This window comes from Zootermopsis nevadensis, unplaced genomic scaffold, assembly GCF_977971745.1.
Source record: "Zootermopsis nevadensis isolate Lab colony 2312 unplaced genomic scaffold, Znev_1.0 Znev_ptg000022l, whole genome shotgun sequence".
In the NCBI taxonomy this organism is placed as follows: Eukaryota; Metazoa; Arthropoda; class Insecta; order Blattodea; family Termopsidae; genus Zootermopsis; species Zootermopsis nevadensis.
Genome location: NW_028259154.1, coordinates 26,258,529 through 26,278,509, shown reverse-complemented (window position 1 = coordinate 26,278,509; position 19,981 = coordinate 26,258,529). Strand labels below are relative to the sequence as shown.

At 37.5% G+C, this 19,981-nt stretch overlaps 4 protein-coding genes across 6 annotated transcripts in view; 3 read left to right on the top strand and 1 right to left on the bottom strand.

The window, feature by feature from the left end:
• LOC110836406 (uncharacterized) overlaps positions 1-19,981 on the bottom strand; it is a 142,311-nt gene that overhangs the window by 16,637 nt on the left and 105,693 nt on the right. The window lies entirely within an intron of this gene.
• LOC110840925 (uncharacterized) lies at positions 4,729-7,955 on the top strand. The gene is made up of 2 exons (XM_087353507.1): positions 4,729-4,775; positions 5,660-7,955. The coding sequence occupies exon 2, from the start codon at positions 5,690-5,692 to the stop codon at positions 7,760-7,762; it is 2,073 nt and encodes a 690-aa protein (XP_087209633.1). The 5' UTR covers positions 4,729-4,775; positions 5,660-5,689; the 3' UTR covers positions 7,763-7,955.
• Positions 10,873-13,817, top strand: LOC147873064 (uncharacterized). The gene has a single exon (XM_087353579.1). It carries the CDS (start codon positions 11,186-11,188, stop codon positions 13,256-13,258), a length of 2,073 nt encoding a protein of 690 aa, XP_087209705.1. The 5' UTR covers positions 10,873-11,185; the 3' UTR covers positions 13,259-13,817.
• On the top strand, positions 15,207-19,539 carry LOC147873063 (uncharacterized). 3 transcript variants are annotated; one of them, XM_087353482.1, is made up of 2 exons: positions 15,207-15,254; positions 16,810-19,539. In XM_087353482.1, exon 2 carries the CDS (start codon positions 16,840-16,842, stop codon positions 18,910-18,912), a length of 2,073 nt encoding a protein of 690 aa, XP_087209608.1. In that variant the 5' UTR covers positions 15,207-15,254; positions 16,810-16,839; the 3' UTR covers positions 18,913-19,539. The 3 variants fall into 3 exon arrangements, with proteins under 3 accessions (XP_087209608.1, XP_087209607.1, XP_087209606.1); XM_087353481.1 differs by lacking the exon at positions 15,207-15,254 and adding an exon at positions 15,545-16,039 and having other exon boundaries at positions 16,755-19,539; XM_087353480.1 differs by lacking the exon at positions 15,207-15,254 and adding an exon at positions 15,546-16,039.

Here is a 19,981-nt window from a genome sequence, read left to right as displayed (position 1 = left end):
ATCTTCGAAACATCGGTAAACTTCTAGTAGATTATACGGCGCAAGAACTCAAAAGAGAGTCATCTTCGGACTCACCGCCGTGAAAACCTGAAATGTGTTCTTCTCTTAATGTAAGAGGCAAAGTTTCACACGCATGTAAAACAACGGATAAAACTGTAGTTGTGTATTAAGGCTTTGACCGGGATGTTCTTTTGTTAAATCTTATGTGGTACCGCCTGATTCGACTTCTAATGGTTAAGTGAAGTGTTTTCTTCGCGGTACGGTCTGGATTCGTAAATATTATGAAGACGAGCTTCGGCTTCAAAGGGTTAACCAGCTGATTTTCGTAATGGTGAGGTGTAGTGTTTTCTTCGCGGTACGGACTGAATTCATAAATAATATTCAGACGATCTTCGGCTTCAAAGGGTTAATCTTGGTTCAAAATGGTCAAACCCTACTTTATATAAATCGCAGAACAACTTTTCAAAATTACTTCCATCTGCACTGCACGGCGCTTGATTAAGGCTTTGACCGGGATGTTCTTTTGTTAAATCTTATGTGGTACCGCCTGATTCGACTTCTAATGGTTAAGTGAAGTGTTTTCTTCGCGGTACGGTCTGGATTCGTAAATATTATGAAGACGAGCTTCGGCTTCAAAGGGTTAACCAGCTGATTTTCGTAATGGTGAGGTGTAGTGTTTTCTTCGCGGTACGGACTGAATTCATAAATAATATTCAGACGATCTTCGGCTTCAAAGGGTTAATCTTGGTTCAAAATGGTCAAACCCTACTTTATATAAATCGCAGAACAACTTTTCAAAATTACTTCCATCTGCACTGCACGGCGCTTGATTAAGGCTTTGACCGGGATGTTCTTTTGTTAAATCTTATGTGGTACCGCCTGATTCGACTTCTAATGGTTAAGTGAAGTGTTTTCTTCGCGGTACGGTCTGGATTCGTAAATATAATGAAGACGAGCTTCGGCTTCAAAGGGTTAACCAGCTGATTTTCGTAATGGTGAGGTGTAGTGTTTTCTTCGCGGTACGGACTGAATTCATAAATAATATTCAGACGATCTTCGGCTTCGAAGGGTTAACCAGCTGATTTTCGTAATGGTGAGGTGTAGTGTTTTCTTCGCGGTACGGTCTGGATTCTTAAATAATATTCAGACGATCTTCGGCTTCAAAGAGTTAAAGAAGAAAGACTGATTCTGCATTATATTCGATAAGGTTACGTCCCTGACGTGAAGTAAACGAAGGAAATGAAGAAAAGAGGAAAGGAACTTGAGGACGGAGCGAACGAGGGCCGCCTCGAGGCCAAAGCTTCAAGAGCGGACGGTCAAGATGACTGGACGAGATGGAGACTTCAAAGACGACCAGAAATTCATAACTGCGGTTTCTGTGACGGGTGGTCAGTTATTGCCAAATAGGCAGCAGCGTCTCTTGTTATTCAAGAGGCAGATGTCCATTAGTCAGAGGGTTGAACAGCGCACAACCTGCGTGGAAAACGAGCTCAAGTACAAGACCGAAGCTTCCGCGTTGGGACAGAAACCAATCGGTAATATAACATCCGAGTTTTTCATAGTCAAACCCTGAAGATGGTGGCAATAAATTCATCCGAAACACTAGTAACAATACCTAACGGAGGATTATTTGCTGAGTTTACTTTTAAAATACCAAACTGAGGGCGTAAGTGGGAGGATAATATTAAAATTGATATTTAAATGTAGGGGATAGTGTGGACTGGATTAATCTGGCTCACGGGAGGGAAAAACGATAAGTTTATATAAAAACGGTCATAAATAATCAGTTTCTATAAAATCTCAACATATTTCTTGAACCGATGAGCAACTATCAGCTTCTTAAGAAGGACTCTACTGCCTTTGAGTTAGTTACTGCTGTTGCAGAAAACATTTACTTACCAAATACTGACGTCGACACAAAAGTTACCCAAGACTAAATTTTGTGATAAGACAACGGGTCCTTAAACAAATTTCGAATGATTTAATAGGAGTAATGAAGTCTTCTGGGGTTATAAACCGCTTAAGGAACGAGTTACAAACACCCCAAGGTAGACTGTCGCCGTCAGGACTCGAATCCCCTGAATAACCAAATTCTATCAAACTTGACAGTAACTACTGACCAACCAAGGTACATCCTCTGGGTGGAATTCAGATGGGGAGAGGAAAAATCCCCTGTAAATTTCTACCAGCGAAGCCTCATAACCACCCAACCTAACCAAATTGCGTATTCAAATACAGACTTACCAACGCAAAAACTAACCAAAAAGCTTGTCGAACCGTTAGTTCATAATCTGACTCTCAGAACCAATACGAAATTACGTTCTAAATCAGCCCCTACGAAAGGGTAATGTAGCGACCTACATTTTCCACGATGCAGAGCATTCTACTGGCGGACCACAGGAGCGATGTGTCACTTCTGCACGAATCTCATCGGTAAGTGGGTCACGTAAACAAGAAGGTGAAGCTGGCAGGGCAGTGCGCTTAGCTTCCTGCATCCGGGCAGGACAGCTGAAGCAGAATGACCAACTCTTCATCCCCAAAACAGAGGGTGGTGGTCGGCAACTTGCGGCCCGCGGGGTAGCAGGTCTCAGACCGTCGTGGAACTTTGAGGTGTTGGTCCCTATTTTGAACCAGTTTAATCACGGCTCAAGGCCGGAATTGCACGATTAACCACCGAGAGCTAGACGGGTTTCCCGATCAATAAAATACTATACAATTTTTTGTTCTTGTGTTATGGAAGTTCGTGACAGAAGCATAGAAATTATACCGAGGTTAAAGCTTATCTGCGTACTAATATATTCACGTACAACACAACACTTGCGGGTCAGTCATTTAGTACAGTTATTGATTATGTTATGAATTTTGTGACATTTCTCTTGTGAGTCGTCAGAGCGAAACCACAAAGAGAAAATTCCTTGACCATTTCTTGTGCTACAAAGACGAACACCAAAGCGCGCAGGGCCACTTGAAAAGATGACGGATTACAATCAACTGTCAACCCATTTCTACAAATGGCACAGAGCGGGGAATAACTCGTGACTGGTTGCAGTCTTTGTTCGCAAGAGACGCAGCCCCACAATGCTGAATTTTCTCTAACGCCTAATCGCAACAGAACATCACATTTTTGGAGACTACTCGCCATTTTTACTTCTGAAAGAAATAATAAGGATTTTTTTTGTCCTCCGAGAAATAACAACGCATTTGTAACTTATGGGACGAAAATGAACTAACCCAATGGACCACGGTCCAGATGAATCCAATCCACCAATTCCAGAACCTATTTCTCTATGATCAATTTTAATATTATTCTGACATCTACTCCTAGGTCTTACGAGTGGCTTCTTCTCTTTGGGGTCTACAACTAAAACTCTGTGCGTCTTATCTCGGCATACGTGCTATATGTCCAGCCCATATAATCTTCCTTCATCTGATAATGGCGTAGACAAAAATAATTAAGCTCCTCTTCACACAATTTTCTCCATTCTCCTGTCACTTAAGCTGTCTTAAGTATAAATATTATACTCAGCACGTCCTCAAATGCCTTCAATTTATGTACGTTTTTCCTTAATGAGAGAGACCAAGTTTCATACCCATACAAGACAAGTGGAATCTTGTATGTTACATTTTAATAAATACCTTTTAGACGGCAGATATAAGACAGAAATATTCGAAGTAAACATCCCCCGAACTGATTCTTTTCCTAATTTCCTCATGAATATGATCATGAAATGTGAGTTGGAAATTACGTGAAAAAGATTTTGGACGATTTTAATATTATATTTCAGCATTTGCCTGAACGGAACGATACAAACTAAGATTAGAAACTTCGGTAACAAATTCGACGCCATAAAAATCATGTAGTTGATATGGTATGACTTAGCGTAACAAAGAAATTACATATTTAGGTTATGTACGGACAACGACCCAAATCAGTCAATATTGTTGCCTGTTTGTTGAAAGATAACATCATCATAACAACAACGACATTTCACATTTCACAACTTGTATAAATGTGTAACTTTCATTTGTCAGACCCAAAATGATTTAGAACCAAGATAAGACAACAACGTATCGAAATAAATTACGTAACAACAGAATATTTCAGCCTTGATACAAAAACTGCTTGAACATTATTTATTTTGCTGTCTCAAACAAAGAATTGCATTCACGAAAATGTTAAAAACGGATTAAGTACAACAGAATTTCAATTTCAGAATATTTTACATCCTTGTTACCCAAGCCTAATATTAATATACACAAAATTATAATTCGTCATTAGCAAAAAGAACACAAGACAGAGCTTTTTGGAAACCAAATCTCTGAAGAGGTGAATATACGCGGATTAGCGCAAAAGATTAGGACCCACTGACCATCGCTCGATTACAAAGATGTATCAATATGGAAGGAGACCATTTTGTTTTGAGTTATTAAAATTTCTTTAGTGATAATCTAATAAATATTTCTACCCAACACTTTTCATACGGTACAACGAAACGGGATTTGTTTATTTATTCAACTTTATTCGAAATGTGCGTGACGTAAATTTACACTCAAATCACAGTTTATTAATATGAAGTTCAACGGAAATAGATCTCATCAATGTTCTTGTTGCCTTGGGGACTTACACGAAATTGTATTCACGTGCTTATGAACCATGAACATTTAATGACGAAATAAAATTATTATCTTATTGAAAAAGTACTGGTGATATCATTTGGTGTCCAGGAATTCTGCTGAGCAGTGAAAGCTGTAAAATTGTCCGAAGACATTATTTGGTACGTAACTACTTTCAGCAGTAACTATGTTAATGTATCTAATTCTGCAGTCCTTTTTCAGAAGCTAATATTCGCTCAAATTATCAACAAATTCCTTGTGTTTTATGGAACACAAAAATACATTACTGTGTTGAAGCCTAAGGAATATGGGCCACACTATCATATATCATTTATTTAAAAATTATTTTAATATTATCACCAGTTATGTCCCTTCAGACAAGTGCTAAGACAACATCTTAAATTAGGCCACAAACAATTCCATCAACATCATTTCAAATTCGTTATTAATTATCATCCTTTCAATCAATGTTATATATTATAAGTTACTGAAAGTATCAATAAATAAAATATAAATTAAAAAATACAGTTCCATCTCCTAATCAGTCCCTTTCATTAAGGTATTCTGATTAAATTTCTGTATGAAATTCTCATCTGTGCCATGTACGCTACACGACACCCAACGTCTGGTGAAAGTACAAATAAAGAATGTACTCAAATCAGGTCCTTCATTATTATTCATTCAGGTCAAAATATTCTCAATAAAAGTCAGTGACCTTCACATTATGTGGCACGCCAAACGCAACTCTCATTGAGAACAAATACAATTTAACATTTAAATTTTTTGAAAGTGCACAGAGAGAGACACAAAAGATTTTGGAATGAATCGTAACACAAAATTCCTCCAAATTTACCTTTTCACTATTTCATAATTCTGATTGTAATTTGAATCTCAACTACAATAAATCATTGATAACACAGCTCAGTTTCTAAAATAATGTGAGTAATTACCAAAATCATACATCAACTGATAAAATTATTGATATTACAGAGTCAGGAGGAAGAAGCTACTGCTTTCGAGACACTAACACCTGTTTGCATTGCAGATAAAAGAAACTCACACAAAGGAAGACACGATGAACATCTATATTTCATGCATCATCATTGGGTTCTTATCATCCGTTCTCACTGTGAGGAGCAACATCTTGACCATGGAGCAGCTTCACTTAGTCCTCTGTGTGGAAACCATCGCACACAGATATTTCACACCGGGGCATCCTCTCATCGTGTCACTGCCTGCCACAGCGGAAGAATCAACAAGCAGGCAACTTATTCAAACTACGCCCCACAAGGACGATTTACAATTGGTGAACTTCATGCTGCAGAAGCTAAACGAGGGGACAAGATGGCCAATTGAACTATTTCGACCCAACGAAGATGAGATCGCGGACGCAGCAGTTTTACATCACAGCTATATTCTGTTTGTGTGGTTGGAGGAGGAAGCGAGTCTAAACAAATCTCTTGAGAATCAGGTAGAATATCTCAAATACAGCGCATCATGGAACCCTCGCGGACGGTTTGTCGTGGTGATGACTGGCCACAGCGGTCAACAACTGCCCCAAATAGTAGCTACTCATGTATGCGCCATTCTGTGGCAGATGAGCAAAATTGTCAACGTAGTGGTTCTGATTCCAGGCCAAGAAGCAGATCCTCCTCTGACTACTACGGGCAACAAACACAGAAGAGGAACTAATCTGCTGAACTTGTACACTTGGTTTCCATACCACATGGGAAGTTGCGGAGAAGTTGGAGATGCAGTTTTGCAAGTTGAGTGGGTTTGTGAGCACAACGGAAGATTTTCAGGAGATGTGAACTTGTATCCCGAAAGAGTACCAAAAGATCTTATGGGTTGTCCCATTAGAGTGGCATCTGTAGGAATTGAACCATATTTGATTTTGACAGATAATTACACACGGAATGATGGAAGTGTTGAGTACAAACTAACAGGATTATCTGTGGAGATACTTCGAGTGGTGTGTAAGAAAATGAACTTGACAACAATTTTCCTTTCACCTTCTATAGGAATGAAAGAAGGCCCTTATATGAAAGAGGCATCTGACTTACAAGACGATATATCAGATGTTCTTACTGGTATAGTTCCACTCTTATCACATACTATGTCATCATTCTTTGATCCAACAATCCCCTACACACATTCGGAAGTTAAGATGCTTGTCCCTTGTCCGAAACAAATTCTGGGAATGGAAAAGATAATGACAACTTTCTCATTATCTGTGTGGTTGACAATGGGTCTCGTGTTCGTTCTAACCACTTCTGTGTTCTGGTTTGTAGCCAATGGTCCCCACGTATCCACATTTAAGGAGTTAGAAATTTACAAGTCCATATCACTCTGTTTCTACAATGCTTGGGCTGTCTTCATGGGCGTATCTGTTACACAGCTGCCCACTACTTCAAAGCTGAGGGCTTTCTTTCTTATCTACGTTTGTTACTGCTTTGCTATGAGCACTGTTTTCCAAGCGTTCTTTGTCTCTTATCTGGTGGAACCAGAAGCTGGAAAGGAGATTAAAACCTTTGATGAACTCCTAAATTCAGACATCGCCTATGGTTATCATTCAGCCTGGAACTATATTCTGCACACAATGGAATATCCTGAATTCTCGAAATTTCATGAACGCAAGGAACCAAGGAAAAACTGCCATGATTTTCAAAAATGTGTCCATCAAATGATAACTCAGCTTGACAGAGCTACAGTGGTTGCTGTAGTGTACAGTTCTTATGTTGCCAGTGTAGTGGGGATTGCAGATCCAAGTACAGTAATCTGTTCGTTTGATGAAAACGTCATTTCTGCGAGTATATCAATTCTTTTTAAAAAAGGAAATCCATTTTTGGACATGTTCAATGTGCTCATAAGACAGTATTTGGAAGCTGGGCTTCTGGAAAGACACTGGTCAGAACTGAAGCATGAAGCCTCTTTAAGGGGCGGAGACAGATTAAAGGAAGAGAGTAACATGTTTGTCATCTTTTCTGTTTCTCATTTGACTCCAGCATTTGTTGTGCTTATTTCTGGAAATATCTTGAGCTTTGGAGTTTTTGTTATTGAATTAATTCACAACTGGTATTGGAAGAAAATTAATAAGGGCACTGGTACTTCTATAAGCTGCATGGCGGGTTTTGACAATAAAGTGTGAGTCCCAACCAGTTACACTTTTATACTTTTGCTGTATACAATAGAATTGCAATACATATAGAATGTACATATTGCAGATTCTAATTGTACATCATTAATGAAAACTGTGATGAATTTGCTTAACAGAAACATTACTGAAACCCCTTGCAATTCCTGTATTTAGTGGCATTGATACGGTTCAACACAAAGCACAAGAGTTAGAATTTAGGTACCTTAAAGGAAATTAATTCCAAGTGTTACTTGTATATAATGACTTGACTTTTGTCTCATTCTTCTCCGAGATGGCACATTATGCTTTGTGCTACATTGTGAAGGTGTTGAAATTTCAATGGCACGTCACTTATGCACAATGAGGGGTGCTAACAACTCATGTGTGCCAGTGTCAAAGCCTTTTGTGTAACTCAGGTGAACACATGTTTGTCATTAACACAGACTACACTTCTGTGTTCAATTATTAAAAACAGCTCTTGGCTCACCATAAAATAAGGCCAATTTAACATAATTTTGAAGTTCAATTTGAGTAACTGACATCAATAATATTTAAGAGTAACTAAGGTGTTAACGAAGAGGATAAAATATGTTTCATAATTGTAAACAAGAATAATAAAGTTTTAACAAAGAAGAAATAAAGCTCCTGTTTGTGAATTCTGAAGATTTCTGCCTATGGTTCCTTATAATATCCGTGATATTGCTTTTTATTACTTATAACTAACTTATAAATAATATTACAACATTTTAGAATCTGGATTCAGCTTACATTTTCAAGCAAAAAAGGAATAGTACAGAACCATATTCTTTGGGTCACTGGTTGATGAGTCCAGGTCTGAGGCCACATTTTTACCTCAAGATGGACGCAGAATTAAGGTTCTGAAATGTCATAACTGTATTATTAAGTTAGATAACTGACAAAGTCGAAGAAAACTATTTTACAAAGCTCAATTTCATGAGCCAGCATAAAATATAAAATTCAAAATGTTGTTTTATCAGCTATTAAAATTACCTGGCAAGTTCATTAAATTAAAACCGACCTTCAACTATGGAATTAAAATTAAATTAAATCCGAGATGTAACAGCTCCAGAGAGCCAAAGCCCATTACCTTGACTGCTGGACTCACGTTCACATGCCTAAGCAGAGGTGAACGATCATCCAACCAGATGCAGGGTGATGTGTGGTCAGCACGACGAACCCCCAGCCATTGCTAGTTTTCCTGACCGGATTACGCTACCCATTGTAGCTCCCCAATTTCATCATGATGTTGGGTTGGCACCGGTCCCATACATTGGTCGAAAGCTCATGAGAAAATTTCTTCTCCACAGAGACTCAAACCAGTGGGCATTCCATATCACTGGTCCAAAGCATGATACCTCAGACCACGCGGGACTCAACTATGGAATAAATTAATAAATACTGCCTTTAAAAAAATATTTAAAATTGGCTTAACTAAAATTACTACACACGTTATGAATAGTAAATATTACAAGATTTGAGAAAGATTCTGATTAGATAACTTCAAACGGAACAGACTGTTAAGTTGACCTGTGCACAATTGGAAAAATATTATAAATGATATTAAGAAACTGGAGTGAGGATGTGAATTGAATTGAATTGAATGAAATTTACTCCTTCCATTACCCAATCAATGGTAGGCTTCTGTGAAAACACTTGCAAATGAATGGGATATGTAACTAACTAACTAGATGGTTTACCAAACCCGAAGGTTCATCACTGAATTAACCAAAGCCCTCCACCAGATCCTGTCCTGTGCCAACAAAATCCAATCTCGAATGAGATATATAAGAGACAGCACCTCAGTGACTCTAAATTTTGTGAGAACTCTCCTTATAATGTTACATAAGTAATGGCTAACCTTTTGCATTTCCTTAAAAATTTATATTCATTACATTTCATACATTTGAAAATTGTTCACCACAGACCACAATTTGAAATTTAACAGAAATGTAGGAGCAGTGACTAATGAATTAAATTTTTTTTTTTAAATTACTGAACACAAAAGCAAATTAATATCAGTACGGAATTTTCTGTCGTTTTAAGACACACTAAAATCACTCATGGTAATGTACGATGTATTTTTTCCCACCGTGTTCTACTCTTAAGAAACTGGAGTGGTAATTCAAATGCCACAGATGGCGAATTTTAATTTTATATTGCCTTGTGTTAAGTCACGAGTAACAAAATTTCTTTAGTGATAATCTAATAAATATTTCTACCCAACACTTTTCATACGGTACAACGAAACGGGATTTGTTTATTTATTCAACTTTATTCGAAATGTGCGTGACGTAACTTTACACACAAATCACAGTTTATTAATATGAAGTTCAACAGAAACAGATCTCATCAATGTTCGTGTTGGCTTGGGGTCTTACACGAAATTGTATTCACGTGTTTATGAACCATGAAAATTTAATGACCAAAAAAATTATTATCTTATTGAAAAAGTACTGGTGATATCATTTGGTGTCCAGGAATTCTGCTGAGAAGTGAAAGCTGTAAAATTGTCCGAAGACATTATTTGGTACGTAACTACTTCCAGCAAGAATTATGTTAATGTATCTAATTCTGCAGTCCTTTTTCAGAAGCTAATATTCGCTCAAATTGTCAACAAATTCCTTGTGTTTTATGGAACACGAAAATACATTATTGTGTTGAAGCCTAAGGAATATGGGCCACACTATCATATATCATTTATTTAAAAATTATTTTAATATTATCACCAGTTATGTCCCTTCAGACAAGTGCTAAGAAAACATCTTAAATTAGGCCACAAACACTTCCATCAACATCCTTTCAATCAATGTTATATATTATAAGTTTCTGAAAGTATTAATAAATAAAATATATATTAAAAAATACAGTTCCATCTCCTAATCAGTCCCTTTCATTAAGGTATTCTGATTAAATTTCTGTATGAAATTCTCATCTGTGCCATGTACGCTACACGACACCCAACGTCTGGTGAAAGTACAAATAAAGAATGTACTCAAATCAGGTCCTTCATTATTATTCATTCAGGTCAAAATATTCTCAAAAAAAGTCAGTGACCTTCGCTTCATGTGACACGCCAAACGCAACTCTCATTGAGAACAAATACAATTTAACATTTAAATTTTTTGAAAGTGCACAGAGAGAGACACAAAAGATTTTGGAATGAATCGTAACACAAAATTCCTCCAAATTTACCTTTTCACTATTTCATAATTATGATTGTAATTTGAATCTCAACTACAATACATCATTCATATCACAGCTCAGTTTCTAAAGTAATGTGAGTAATTACCAAAATCATACATCAACTGATAAAATTATTGATATTACAGAGTCAGGAGGAAGAAGCTACTGCTTTCGAGACACTAACACCTGTTTGCATTGCAGATAAAAGAAACTCACACAAAGGAAGACACGATGAACATCTATATTTCATGTATCATCATTGGGTTTTTATCATCCGTTCTCACTGTGAGGAGCAACATCTTGACCTTGGAGCAGCTTCACACAGTCCTCTGTGTGGAAACCATCGCACACCGATATTTCACACCGGGGCAGCCTCTCATCGTGTCACTGCCTGCCACAGCGGAAGAATCAACAAGCAGGCAACTTATTCAAACTACGCCCCACAAGGACGATTTACAATTGGTGAACTTCATGCTGCAGAAGCTAAACGAGGGGACAAGATGGCCAATTGAACTATTTCGACCCAACGAAGATGACATCGCGGACGCAGCAGTTTTACATCACAGCTATATTCTGTTTGTGTGGTTGGAAGAGGAAGGGAGTCTAAACAAATCTCTTGAGAATCAGGTAGAATATCTCAAATACAGCGCATCATGGAACCCTCGTGGACGGTTTGTCGTGGTGATGACTGGCCACAGCGGTCAACAACTGCCCCAAATAGTAGCTACTCATGTATGCGCCATTCTGTGGCAGATGAGCAAAATTGTCAACGTAGTGGTTCTGATTCCAGGCCAAGAAGCAGATCCTCCTCTGACTACTACGGGCAACAAACACAGAAGAGGAACTAATCTGCTGAACTTGTACACTTGGTTTCCATTCCACATGGGAAGTTGCGGAGAAGTTGGAGATGCAGTTTTGCAAGTTGAGTGGGTTTGTGAGCACAACGGAAGATTTTCAGGAGATGTGAACTTGTATCCCGAAAGAGTACCAAAAGATCTTATGGGTTGTCCCATTAGAGTGTCATCTGCAGGCATTGACCCATTTGTGATTTTGAAAGATAATTACACACAAAATGATGGAAGTGTTGAGTACAAATTAACAGGATTATCTGTGGAGATACTTCGAGTGGTGTGTAAAAAAATGAACTTGACAATGAATTTCCTTTCACCTTCGATAGAAGTTGAAATAGAGTCTTATATAAACAAGATGTCTGACTTGCTTGACGATACGTCTGATGTTCTTACTGGTATAATTCCACTCGTTACATTTACTATGTCATCATTGACTGATCCAACAATCCCCTACACACTTACAGAAATTAAGATGCTTGTCCCTTGTCCGAAACCTATTCCTGGAATGGAAAAGATAATGACAACTTTCTCATTATCTGTGTGGTTGACAATGGGTCTCGTGTTTGTTCTAACCACTTCTGTGTTCTGGTTTGTAGCCAATGGTCCCCACGTATCCACATTTAAGGAGTTAGAAATTTACAAGTCCATATCACTCTGTTTCTACAATGCCTGGGCTGTCTTCATGGGCGTGTCTGTTACACAGCTGCCCACTTCTTCAAAGCTGAGGGCTTTCTTTTTTATCTACGTTTCTTACTGCTTTGCTATGAGCACTGTTTTCCAAGCGTTCTTTGTCTCTTATCTGGTGGAACCAGAAGCTGGAAAGGAGATTAAAACCTTTGATGAACTCCTAAATTCAGACATCGCCTATGGTTATCATTCGGGGTGGGACTTTGTTCTACACATAATAGAATATCCTGAATTCTCGAAATTTCATGAACGTAAGGAACCAAGGAAAGACTGCAATGATTTTCAAAAATGTGTCCATCAAATGACAACTCAGCTTGACAGAGCTACAGTGGTTGCTGTAGTGTACAGTTCTTATGTTGCCCGTGAAGTGGGGATTGCAGATCCAAGTAGTGTAATCTGTTCGTTTGATGAAAACTTCATTTCTGTGAGTTTAACAATTCTTTTTAAAAAAGGAAATCCATTTTTGGCTATGTTCAATGTGCTCATAAGACGGAGTTTGGAAGCTGGGCTTCAGGAAAGACACTGGTCAGAACTGAAGCATCAAGCCTCTTTAAGGGGCAGAGACAGATTAAAGGAAGAGAGTAACATGTTTGTCATCTTTTCTGTTTCTCATTTGACTCCAGCATTTGTTGTGCTTATTTCTGGAAATATCTTGAGCTTTGGAGTTTTTGTTATTGAATTAATCCACAACTGGTATTGGAAGAAAATTAATAAGGGCACTGGTACTTCTATAAGCTGCGTTGCGGGTTTTGACAATAAAGAGTGAGTATCACTGTTACATTTCTCTACTTTGGCTGTATACAATAGAATTGCAATACATATAGAGTGTATATATAGCAGATTCTAGTTGCACAGCATTAATGAAAAGTGTGATGAATTTGCTTAACAGAAACATTACTGAACCCCTTGCAATTCCTGTATTTAGTGGCATTGATACGGTTCAACACAAAGCAGAAGAGTTAGAATTTACGCACCTTAAAAGAAATTTATTCCAAGTGTTTCTTGTACACAATGACTTGACTTTTGACTCATTCTTCCCCAGAGATGGCACATTATGCTTTGTGCTATGATGTGAAGGAGTAGAAATTTGAATGGCACATCACTTACGCACACTGAGGGGTGCTAACAACTCATGTGTGCCAGTGTCAAAGCCTTTTGTGTAACTCAGGTGAACACATCTGTTTGTCATTAACACAGACTACACTTCTGTGTTCAATTATTCAAAACAGCTCTTGGCTCACCATAAATTAAGGCCAATTTAACATAATTTTGAAGTTCAATTTGAGTAACTGACATCAATAATATTTAAGAAAACTAAGGTGTTAATGCAGTACCATAAAATATGTTTCATAATTGTAAACATAGAAAATAAAGTTTTAACAAAGAAGAAATAAAGCTCCATTTTATGAATTCAGAAGTTTTCTGCCTATGGTTCCTTATAATATCCGTGATATTGCTTTTTATTACTTATAACTAACTTATAAATAATATTACAACATTTTAGAATCTGGATTCAGCTTACATTTTCAAGCAAAAAAGGAATAGTACAGAACCATATTCTTTGGGTCACTGGTTGATGAGTCCAGGTCTGAGGCCACTTTTTTACCTCAAGATGCAAGCAGAATTAAGGTTCTGAAATGTCATAACTGTATTATTAAGTTAGATAACTGACAAAGTAAAACAAAACTATTTTACAAAGCTCAATTTCATGAGCCAGCATAAAATATAAAATTCAAAATGTTGTTTTATCAGTTATTAAAATTACCTGGCAAGTTCATTAAATTAAAACCGACCTTCAACTATGGAATTAAAATTAAATTAAATCCGAGATGTAACAGCTCCAGAGAGCCAAAGCCCATTACCTTGACTGCTGGACTCACGTTCACATGCCTAAGCAGAGGTGAACGATCATCCAACCAGATATAGGCTGACGTGTGGTCAGCACGACGAACCCACAGCCATTGCTAGTTTTCCTGACCGGATTACGCTACCCATTGTAGCTCCCCAATTTCATCATGATGTTGGGTTGGCACCGGTCCCATACATTGGTCGAAAGCTCATGAGAAAATTTCTTCTCCCAAGAGACTCAAATCAGCGGGCATTCCATATCACTGGTCCAAAGCATGATACCTCAGAACACGCGGGACTCAACTATGGAATAAATTAATAAATACTGCCTTTGAAAAAATATTTAAAATTGGCTTAACTAAAATTACTACACACATTATGAATAGTAAAGATTACAAGATTTGAGAAGGATTCTGATTAGATAACTTCAAACAGAACAGACTGTTAAGTTGACCTGTGCACAATTGGAAAAATATTATAAATGATATTAAGAAACTGGAGTGGTAATTCAAATGCCACAGATGGCGAATTTTAATTTTATATTGCCTTGTGTTAAGTCACGAGTAACAAAATTTCTTTAATGATAATCTAATAAATATTTCTACCCAACACTTTTCATACGGTACAACGAAACGGCATTTGGTTATTTATTCAACTTTATTCGAAATGTGCGTGACGTAACTTTACACACAAATCACAGTTTATTAATATGAAGTTCAACGGAAACAGATCTCATCAATGTTCGTGTTGGCTTGGGGTCTTACACGAAATTGTATTCACGTGCTTATGAACCATGAAAATTTAATGACCAAAAAAAATTATTATCTTATTGAAAAAGTACTGGTGATATCATTTGGTGTCCAGGAATTCTGCTGAGCAGTGAAAGCTGTAAAATTGTCCGAAGACATTATTTGGTACGTAACTACTTCCAGCAAGAATTATGTTAATGTATCTAATTCTGCAGTCCTTTTTCAGAAGCTAATATTCGCTCAAATTGTCAAAAAATTCCTTGTGTTTTATGGAACACAAAAATACAATACTGTGTTGAAGCCTAAGGAATATGGGCCACACTATCATATATCATTTATTTAAAAATTATTTTAATATTATCACCAGTTATGTCCCTTCAGACAAGTGCTAAGACAACATCTTAAATTAGGCCACAAACACTTCCATCAACATCATTTCAAATTCGTTATTAATTATCATCCTTTCAATCAATGTTATATACGAGGGTGAGTCAAATGAAAACCGTAAAACTGAGATAAAAATTCGAAATATCGCGCCATTGTCCTATAAGTTGGCAGACATGTTACCAATGCTATAAAGAGTATCCTATAGGTGGTAGTATAATGCAGACAAACATATCGCCATCACAGTGCCACTTTGAAAATGGCTGCTCCACTAGTTACGTGCACGAAAGAAGAACAACGTTCTGTAATTCGTTTTTTGATCAGTGAAGAATCTTGAAGAATCATCTTCGACCTGCAGTCAGATCAAAGCGACGTGGACTTTTGACTAGAGGTGTCCTTGACATGACAAAGCTCGGCCCCACTCTGCCGGTGCAACAATCAAAGACTTGCACTTTGAGTGTCTTCCACATCCGCCATACTCACTAGACCTAGCCCCAAGTGATTACCACATGTTTGGGCCACTCAAAGAGGCGATGGGAGGAAAGAAGTTCCGTTCTGATGAAGAGGTAAGGCAGACGGTGCATGAGTGGTTGCGCAGACAACCACAAGAATTTTTTTCTAGAGGAATCCATACACTTCGTAAACGCTGGAGGGCCTGTATTGAACGAAATGTAGACTATGTAGAAAAATGATATAGTTGTGTACCGCTTTCACTCAATAAATTAAATTTAAAAAAAAATTACGGTTTTTATTTGACTCACCCTCGTATTATAAGTTTCTGAAAGTATTAATAAATAAAATATATATTAAAAAATACAGTTCCATCTCCTAATCAGTCCCTTTCATTAAGGTATTCTGATTAAATTTCTGTATGAAATTCTCATCTGTGCCATGTACGCTACACGACACCCAACGTCTGGTGAAAGTACAAATAAAGAATGTACTCAAATCAGGTCCTTCATTATTATTCATTCAGGTCAAAATATTCTCAATAAAAGTCAGTGACCTTCGCTTTATGTGACACGCCAAACGCAACTCTAATTGAGAACAAATATAATTTAACATTTAAATTTTTTGAAAGTGCACAGAGAGACACAAAAAAGATTTTGGAATGAATCATAACAAAAAATTCGTCCAAATTTACCTTTTCACTATTTCATAATTCTGATTGTAATTTGAATCTCAACTACAATACATCATTGATAACACAGCTCAGTTTCTAAAATAAGATGAGTAATTACCAAATTCATACATCAACTGATAAAATTATTGATATTACAGAGTCAGGAGGAAGAAGCTACTGCTTTGGAGACACTAACACCTGTTTGCATTGCAGATAAAGCAAACTCACACAAAGGAAGACACGATGAACATCTATATTTCATGCATCATCATTGGGTTTTTATCATCCGTTCTCACTGTGAGGAGCAACATCTTGACCATGGAGCAGCTTCACTTAGTCCTCTGTGTGGAAACCATCGCACACAGATATTTCACACCGGGGCAGCCTCTCATCGTGTCACTGCCTGCCACAGCGGAAGAATCAACAAGCAGGCAACTTATTCAAACTACGCCCCACAAGGACGATTTACAATTGGTGAACTTCATGCTGCAGAAGCTAAACGAGGGGACAAGATGGCCAATTGAACTATTTCGACCCAACGAAAATGAGATCGCGGACGCAGCAGTTTTACATCACAGCTATATTCTGTTTGTGTGGTTGGAAGAGGAAGCGAGTCTCAACAAATCTCTTGAGAATCAGGTAGAATATCTCAAATACAGCGCATCATGGAACCCTCGCGGACGGTTTGTCGTGGTGATGACTGGCCACAGCGGTCAACAACTGCCCCAAATAGTAGCTACTCATGTATGCGCCATTCTGTGGCAGATGAGCAAAATTGTCAACGTAGTGGTTCTGATTCCAGGCCAAGAAGCAGATCCTCCTCTGACTACTACGGGCAACAAACACAGAAGAGGAACTAATCTGCTGAACTTGTACACTTGGTTTCCATTCCACATGGGAAGTTGCGGAGAAGTTGGAGATGCAGTTTTGCAAGTTGAGTGGGTTTGTGAGCACAACGGAAGATTTTCAGGAGATGTGAACTTGTATCCCGAAAGAGTACCAAAAGATCTTATGGGTTGTCCCATTAGAGTGGCATCTGTAGGAATTGAACCATATTTGATTTTGACAGATAATTACACACGGAATGATGGAAGTGTTGAGTACAAACTAACAGGATTATCTGTGGAGATACTTCGAGTGGTGTGTAAGAAAATGAACTTGACAACAATTTTCCTTTCACCTTCTATAGGAATGAAAGAAGGCCCTTATATGAAAGAGGCATCTGACTTACAAGACGATATATCAGATGTTCTTACTGGTGTAGTTCCACTCTTATCACATACTATGTCATCATTCTTTGATCCAACAATCCCCTACACACATTCGGAAGTTAAGATGCTTGTCCCTTGTCCGAAACAAATTCTGGGAATGGAAAAGATAATGACAACTTTCTCATTATCTGTGTGGTTGACAATGGGTCTCGTGTTCGTTCTAACCACTTCTGTGTTCTGGTTTGTAGCCAATGGTCCCCATGTATCCACATTTAAGGAGTTAGAAATTTACAAGTCCATATCACTCTGTTTCTACAATGCTTGGGCTGTCTTCATGGGCGTATCTGTTACACAGCTGCCCACTACTTCAAAGCTGAGGGCTTTCTTTTTTATCTACGTTTCTTACTGCTTTGCTATGAGCACTGTTTTCCAAGCGTTCTTTGTCTCTTATCTGGTGGAACCAGAAGCTGGAAAGGAGATTAAAACCTTTGATGAACTCCTAAAGTCAGACATCGCCTATGGTTATCATTCAGCCTGGAACTATATTCTGCACACAATGGAATATCCTGAATTCTCGAAATTTCATGAACGCAAGGAACCAAGGAAAAACTGCCATGATTTTCAAAAATGTGTCCATCAAATGATAACTCAGCTTGACAGAGCTACAGTGGTTGCTGTAGTGTACAGTTCTTATGTTGCCAGTGAAGTGGGGATTGCAGATCCAAGTAGTGTAATCTGTTCGTTTGATGAAAACGTCATTTCTGCGAGTATATCAATTCTTTTTAAAAAAGGAAATCCATTTTTGGACATGTTCAATGTGCTCATAAGACAGTATTTGGAAGCTGGGCTTCTGGAAAGACACTGGTCAGAACTGAAGCATGAAGCCTCTTTAAGGGGCGGAGACAGATTAAAGGAAGAGAGTAACATGTTTGTCATCTTTTCTGTTTCTCATTTGACTCCAGCATTTGTTGTGCTTGTTTCTGGAAATATCTTGAGCTTTGGAGTTTTTGTTATTGAATTAATTCACAACTGGTATTGGAAGAAAATTAATAAGGGCACTGGTAGTTCTAAATGCTGCGTCGCTGGTTTTGACAATAAAGTGTGAGTCCCAACCAGTTACACTTTTATACTTTTGCTGTATACAATAGAATTGCAATACATATAGAATGTACATATTGCAGATTCTAGTTGCACACCATTAATGAAAATTGTGATGAATTTGCTTAACAGAAACATTACTGAACCCCTTGCAATTCCTGTATTTAGTGGCATTAATACGTTCAACACAAAGCAGAAGAGTTAGAATTTAGGCACCTTAAAGGAAATTAATTCCAAGTGTTTCTTGTACATAATGACTTGACTTTTGACTCATTCTTCTCCGAGATGGCACATTATGCTTTGAGCCATATTGTGAAGGAGTAACAATTTCAATGGCACATCAGTTACGCACACTGAGGGGTGCTAACAACTCATGTGTGCCAGTGTCAAAGCCTTTTGTGTAACTCAGGTGAACACATGTTTGTCATTAACACAGACTACACTTCTGTATTCAATTATTAAAAACAGCTCTTGGCTCACCATAAAATAAGGCCAATTTAACATAATTTTGAAGTTCAATTTGAGTAACTGACATCAATAATATTTAAGAGTAACTAAGGTTTTAACGAAGAGGATAAAATATGTTTCATAATTGTAAACATAGAAAATAAAGTTTTAACAAAGAAAAAATAAAGCTCCTGTTTGTGAATTCTGAAGATTTCTGCCTATGGTTCCTTATAATATCCGTGATATTGCTTTTTATTACTTATAACTAACTTATAAATAATATTACAACATTTTAGAATCTGGATTCAGCTTACATTTTCAAGCAAAAAAGGAATAGTACAGAACCATATTCTTTGGGTCACTGGTTGATGAGTCCAGGTCTGAGGCCACTTTTTTACCTCAAGATGGACGCAGAATTAAGGTTCTGAAATGTCATAACTGTATTATTAAGTTAGATAACTGACAAAGTCGAAGAAAACTATTTTACAAAGCTCAATTTCATGAGCCAGCATAAAATATAAAATTCAAAATGTTGTTTTATCAGTTATTAAAATTACCTGGCAAGTTCATTAAATTAAAACCGACCTTCAACTATGGAATTAAAATTAAATTAAATCCGAGATGTAACA